Genomic DNA, 6883 nt, shown 5'->3' on the forward strand with positions numbered 1-6883 from the left:
TATTACAAACGGGTTCAGTAAAATACATCAGTTTCGGCCAGTACATATTATTTCTACCTGCATGAGGGACAAAATAGCGTCAAATAATGTTCAAACTGTTGTTTGCCTTGAGGTTGACGAAAATAATAATAAACTATATCAGTTTAAAATACAGTGAACAGGCATCTCACCGTTTGACAGTTTTGCTTTTAAAATTATGATTTTGAATCTTGATAATTAATTTTTTCTTCAATGTTGTTATTGGTTTCTTCTGTAAATTGTATCGTATTGAAAGTATTGAATCATGGCATAAGTATTGCAATATGTATCGTATCCTGAAGGGGGCGTATCGTTTCAGCCCTAGTTATAAGAAGCATGATAGAATACATATGTAGTAAATATCCACCTGTTTTACATTTGAATAACTTCTTGTCAAGCAGATATTTCTTCAAATTTTATTTTAAAAACATTTCATGGAAAGCACCTTTTATCAAAGATTAAAATCTTTAATTCAGAATTTTATCAAATCTAAAATTAAGTAAGTTTTCATTTCACTTTTACATCATTTTAACACTCTGTCATACATTTAAAGAAACACATCCCCCTACACAGAATTGAAATCCTTTGCTTAATATGTTATCCTTTATGAAGTTTGAGTCTGTGAGTCACTGCTTTTCTGTGCATTAAAATACACACCTCTCTTTGTCACATCATCTTTGTTAAATGTAACAAATCCCTCTAATTTAGGAATGCCTTCATAGGCCACATTTCTTTGTTTCAAGTTTCTTTCCAAAACTATTTCCATCAGAGGGGGTAGCCGAGTATCAATGTCCTCTGGTTTAAATTTCGGTTCATGAACTTTGTCAATTTTACAATACTCCTCCTCCTCTTCTTTAGGAATAAGTCTCCAGTCACGTTTTCCGCCTGCATCAATCCTCGTTATGTTTGGGTACTTGTACCCTCGGAAGACCTTTGTACCCCATGCCACACCTGTTAGATTCTGCAGATGAATGTAATAAATGTTACATGTAACAGTGCACTCACAAGTCTATACTGAAGTTACAGACAGGTTGTGCAATAAAAGCTCTTCCTGTTCTTATCTGAATTTCTCAGTTCAAATGTGAATTTACAGGGAATGAAGTAATATATACTGAAAATGAGAAAATAATAATCATATCTTATTCAGTTAATCCTACCTAATTCGACACATGGCTTGGATTTCTCGAAAAAATTTCAATCTTAAGTTTCAGTTTTCTTTTATAATGAGCAGTCAAAATTTGAGTAAAATATTGGACTTAAGTCCAAGATTCAACTTAAGTACCCCCCCCCCCCCCCCCCCCGAGAAATCCAGACCTGTACAATCTGTTTCACTATAAATCTTACCCTAATTCTGTTTCTACCATGAACTTACATTGAGCAATCTGACATAAAACTTGTCTCTCACTACATGTTGAATAAGACAGGTTTTCACTGTAACCGATTTCAGAATGATCTCTTTCAGCAGTCACTTTATTTACATTCATTTTTCAAGCTGTAAACAAGCTGAACTTACTTGTCCACTATATCCATGTTCAACATGTGACAGAATGTAGTAGCTTTTTTCTGGGTATCGCTCAAATGTAAGTCTTGTGACTACTCTGCCTTTTGGATTTTTCAACTGGGCAGTAAGTTCCATCAGAGATTTCCCATGGAAAAAACTGTGCCTCCCAAACAGCTTCATTTTGCAAAGCTGAAACAAAATGTTGAACAATGTTGAAAGTAGATTGGACGGAAGTGAGCTTTTAGTTTTTGATGGTGTCTTACTGGTACACTGTATTTCAAAACTGAACAGCTCATCTACAAAATTTTCATTTATCTTAATCATATATAAGAATGCTAGTACACAGAAATGTTTAGCTGTATAGTTTCCAACATACATGTACGCGTTTTATGGGATATAGAGGTTGATACACAGGAAGTAATTCATGATGCAGAATTTCAACACTAGTTTACCACCAACCCGTGACCTTTACTCATTTAAAGACATTCATCTTACTTATAGGTAGATAAATGTCGGAACACATGGACATGGTCTTTTCTACTGATACTGCATACTTTATTGACAGATATAAGTAAGTGGGATAATAAGATTTTTAGACAGAGTTGGGCAGTGATATGAGATTCAGTACATGTTACTCTCACTGAATCACAAGAGAGTCCATCGCTGGTAAATTCTGGATTTGATTAAATTCGGACCACATAACAATTTTTCCATCTCAACTTTTTAAACTTGACATAAACTCAAATGGTTTATCAAAGGAAGTTAAAGGCCATGTAAACAATACACGTATATTACTATTTTGATTTAAGACATCCACCATGTATATTTTCCTTTACATTCTATAGTGAACAGGAACAGATTTTGGTCATTTGTTATGTAGTAAATGATTCGCATGGATCTGATTTACCAAACTGCCCCTAGACTTGCTAAAAATTGAAGATGAAATTGATTTATTAAAACATTATTGATCATCTTACACCATAAGATCATAAATTGGTATTGACTATATAAGATTGATATTGGTATTAAAAAAAATGTACAAAGAAAGGTAACTCTTAAATCCATGCTGATGCACAGTACTCTTTTGAATAGTAAATCTGAACCCAAGTGATAAAATTGTCTCTGTGCTGATGTAGTGGAAATTGTGTTTTCAATGGATCTCTCTCCTCAAGAAAAAGCTTTCTTTTCAAATGTTTTATAACTGATTTCATTTATTATAATTCAATAGTTTGTAACATGCAGTTTGATTGATTGAGCAACATTCTTTTTCAATAATACAATTTGCTAGAATGGGACCTTTCAAAAAATTGCAACAAACCATGGTATTTTAAAAAGATATATGTGTATACAATTCATATCTTTTTAAAGTTTTATCAATAAAAATAAGCACTGTGGCTGCACTGTTCAATTTGCAGTTAAACTACATTTAATCACAACCCCCCTCCAAAACTGCATAATACAGCAAAAAACAACTAAATTGTACCCTTCTTTTTCAAATTTGACAAAATATCAACAAATTTCACAAAATGAAGATAACTTGCTGGTTAGGTACCTGTAGCATGTCTCGGATCATTAACCTATTATCAGGATGAGCATTTGTGTGAATTTTCAGGAAAAATTCAGTGATTCAGATTGGAATGCAATTGGATAGGACAGAGGGCCTAAATGATACAAAAATTATAGGCCATTTTGGCCTAACTCCATCCATGAAAACTTTAGGCCCTAAATACATATGAAGCAATGCTGCAAAAATAAACTCAAAACTCTAAAATTAAACTGACTTTTTATTTTTCAATTCTTCAGTTTAATTATCATGACTGCAGTTAACTGTTTCGGAATTCTTCTCGGTCGTTCCTGTGTTGCAATGTGTTGTTTGCTGTTGTTATTGTTTGATTGTTTTTCATTCCGTTGATAATTGAGACGTCACCAGTTGTAGGTGAAGTATCACAAATTTAGACCTATGCTGAGCGCTCAGGGCCATAACAGTGAGGGTTCTTTAACATGCCAACGCCTGCCGCGACACAGTACCTCTGTTTTTAAGGTCGCATCTGAAAGACCCGTGATTCTCACTTCTAAATCTTGTAAATGACGAGAGTTTGACGAAGGAGCAATCACCAACCATGTTTACTTCTTAGGTTTGATGCGGCTATGGCACGAGCGGGATTCGAAGTCACGACCACCTAGTTACGAAGCACTGAGCTACCGCAACCAGAAAATCTGATGTTTAATAGGGTTTGTTGCCAATCATGATCATCAAACCGGACTCTCTTCTTTGAAGTCAGTTTTTTCAAAACTGGTTCCCCACTGATTGTTGCAAACACAAGCAAGATCAACAGGGGCACCAATTCATTTTTTTCTCAAAGTAATTTTGATTGGATGGGAATTTTTTTGAAAACCAGTCAAAATCTTCTTTACAAACGATCGATTGAGTACATGTATTATGACAAACCAAGATGTATAGCGGCAATCGTAACTACTCGACTATTTCCATAACCACAAATGAACCGGTTACGGAAAAGGACGAGCACGTGATCTGATTGGGATAGCGGTTATTTTTCGATAAACACTAGAAAACGATCGGCCATACCGACCGAAAAACGAAAATTTCATAGGCCATGTTGGCCTTTCTGGAGAATTTTAGTCGGCCATTTTCAGTATTTATCGGCCATTTGCAGATGGCCGACGCCAATCTGAATCACTGAAAATTAGGTGTACAATTATGAAATATTTGAAATTTTGATAATACATGCCTAACACTGTGGGTAAGGTCGTTACGACATGTAGAATCCTATGGTTGGAAACACTTTCCCTATAGTGAGATCTTCTTGCTACAATGCAATTATTCCTCTATAGCGAGAAAGTAAACAGTAACATAAACAGGTTTTTTGAATGAAAATAATGGCAAATTCTGTGCAATACTGAATAAGTGCAACATACACTCAACATGACGTGAATTGTCTAAAAAAAATCGACAACACAGTCAAGAAATTTCATATCAAAGTTACTGCATAAGAAGGAAGGAGGCTGAAATCCAATACACATTGTGCGTGTTTTTGTTTTGATAAAATATATATTTGCATAAGTATCAAACATTTTAGCACTTTTTCTTCTTTGAACATGAAACACGAAGAGATGTACTCTACAGGTGTTTTTCTTAATTGTAAGGGATGTATTGATCTCGGCTGAGATTCGGCTTGGCTGAATCTCAGAGCAGTCCTTCATGATTTATGTCTGAAAATTTACTTTCAGCTTCGGTCGGTTCTAGCAATTAATGTGCACTTAGGTGACACTGCTGTTCACTTCAAATAAGTAAGTTGACTATCAAACCAAATCTATATCACTATTAATGCTGCATGACTTACTGTACTATCACTACATTTTCCATTCAAATGAAGACTTCCACGACGCAATGTTTTATCTCCCGAAATTGAAGAGTTCCTATACTTTGGTTTTTGAATTAGTGATATACAAGTAGGTATGTGGAAATACAATGTATCAGTAACTAGATAAGACAGACTATATAGGAACTCTTCAATTTCAGAAGATAAAATATTGTGCCATGGAAGTCTTCATTTGAACGAAAATGTAGTGACTATTTTCATACCTTGATGGTAAGCAATGCAAAATTAATAGTGACAGAGAGTTAGTTTAACAGTTAAGTCACATATCTGAAGCGAACAGCAGTGTCGCCTAAGTGCACATTATTTGCTAACCGGCTGAATCCGAAAGAAAATTTCCAGACATGAATTATGAAAGACTGCTTTGAGATTCGGTGAAGGCCTCAGTCCAAATATTCAGCCAAGCCGAATCTCAGCCGAGATTATAGGGATATATTTACTCTCACTAAAGAGGGATTTAATAGTGTTTTCGCAGCACACATCTCGTTGTAGGGGAAGTGTTCCCAACTTGTTCATTGACAATGCACTGTGAATAACAGGAGTGCGAAATTTCAATATGGAGTCCGCTCTGACTCTACCCCCCACATGTCACAATATAAAAGCGGGGGTAAGAGTCAGAAGGATCTCAGATTATGTGAACCAAAAATTAATAGCAGCAGTTGATAAGGCCTAGTATCTCTTCATGGTCCTCAGCACTGAACAGACACAGTCAAATGTATTTAACATGAATAAAAGAATAATACCTAGTCATAATTAACTAACGCGTCAACCGCCGTTAGACATAACTATACAACTACAATCCATGGTTAACCAGAATTTCCTCAGAATCATGGGTCAAATTTTCTAACGGGTTTATATTGTAGAAGTTGAAAAAGCTTAAATAACTCTGTCGAAGTTGGTTAATTCTAGATACAGTCTGTGGTAAATCTTACCGATGCTATAACCTAAACATGGAGAGCTTTGAAAAGGTTTCTAGTCAGACTAGTGAGTTGCTCGTGAAGGCCAGGAAACTTATGTGCTTACCGATCCCGATCTTTTAAAAAAAAAAAGTTTCTATGTACAGCATATAGGCTATATATACATGTGTGTGTGTGTATATATATATATATATATATAATAATAATAATAATATGTACTAATACGAAGTTTGTCTTTCTGATTAAGTTGTAGAGTGTTGAGTTTCAAGCAAGTTAGTTGACAGATTATAGAATGTTTTCTGGACACAAAATATGTAGATGGTTTATTGAGTATCTATATCCGAGGAGCTTGTATTTTTCGACAGCACGGTACCTACATCTATGCATGTTGTAAATACCAGTGGCGGATTGATTTTCAAATTTAAGGTAAATCGTGGTATCTTGTTTAAGATAATGTACTGAACGATAAAAGAAGCAATAATTTCTTCCACTCCCGGAGAAATAAATGACAAAATCTTTTTTGAATTACTTTATTGGGAGAACTTAATTTTTTCCAAAAACCCTTAAAATTTGTGTCATTTGATTAATTTCACCTTATTAAAAATGATAGAAAATAGTACAAATGACCGAATAGGAGACATATTTCAAGGCTTACAAAATCTATAAAATTGAGGAGCTTCCGGAGGCTTCGCCCCCTTGGGCCTCCACCAGGGTTTTGTCCCCTGGGCCTCCACCATGGCTTCGCCCTTGGCGGCCCCCAGACCCCCTGTCTCATAAAGTGGTGTCCCTGTAACCGCAATTCCTGGATCCATCCCTGAATACTATTAATATGTATATAATGGTGTGTAACAGGAAGGGAGAAAATGCAACGGACCAGACCGGGATTCGAACCCGGGCACCCTGAATCTCTAGTCAGGTGCTCTACCAACTGAGCTAACTGGCCACCGGCGATCTAACCCGGCTGACCGCTACATTCCTCCCTCCTTAAATGTCTTCACACCTGAAGACATCAACCTAGGATCTTTATCCCCTGGCAAGCATTTTCAGGG

At 35.8% G+C, this 6883-nt stretch overlaps 1 protein-coding gene across 2 annotated transcripts; it reads right to left on the reverse strand.

Moving 5' to 3' along the window:
- Positions 1–418: 418 nt before the first annotated feature.
- Positions 419–5954, reverse strand: LOC125670039 (28S ribosomal protein S34, mitochondrial-like). 2 transcript variants are annotated; one of them, XM_048904951.2, is made up of 4 exons: positions 5850–5942; positions 4270–4347; positions 1532–1708; positions 419–979 (listed from the first exon to the last, which is right to left on the reverse strand). In XM_048904951.2, exons 3-4 carry the CDS (start codon positions 1697–1699, stop codon positions 623–625), a joined length of 525 nt encoding a protein of 174 aa, XP_048760908.1. In that variant the 5' UTR covers positions 1700–1708; positions 4270–4347; positions 5850–5942; the 3' UTR covers positions 419–622. The 2 variants fall into 2 exon arrangements, with proteins under 2 accessions (XP_048760908.1, XP_048760907.1); XM_048904950.2 differs by lacking the exon at positions 4270–4347 and having other exon boundaries at positions 5850–5954.
- Positions 5955–6883: the final 929 nt, after the last annotated feature.

Source organism: Ostrea edulis, chromosome 4, assembly GCF_947568905.1.
Source record: "Ostrea edulis chromosome 4, xbOstEdul1.1, whole genome shotgun sequence".
NCBI classification, from domain to species: Eukaryota; Metazoa; Mollusca; class Bivalvia; order Ostreida; family Ostreidae; genus Ostrea; species Ostrea edulis.

What these genes read in the sequence shown, in the direction of transcription:
- LOC125670039 (XM_048904950.2), bottom strand. Translation starts at nt 1,699, where the DNA reads ATGAAGCTGTTTGGGAGGCACAGTTTTTTCCATGGGAAATCTCTGATG. An exon ending in AACATGGATATAGTGGACAA is followed by an intron (nt 980 to 1,531) that starts GTAAGTTCAGCT and finishes ATTCATCTGCAG; the next exon opens with AATCTAACAGGTGTGGCATG.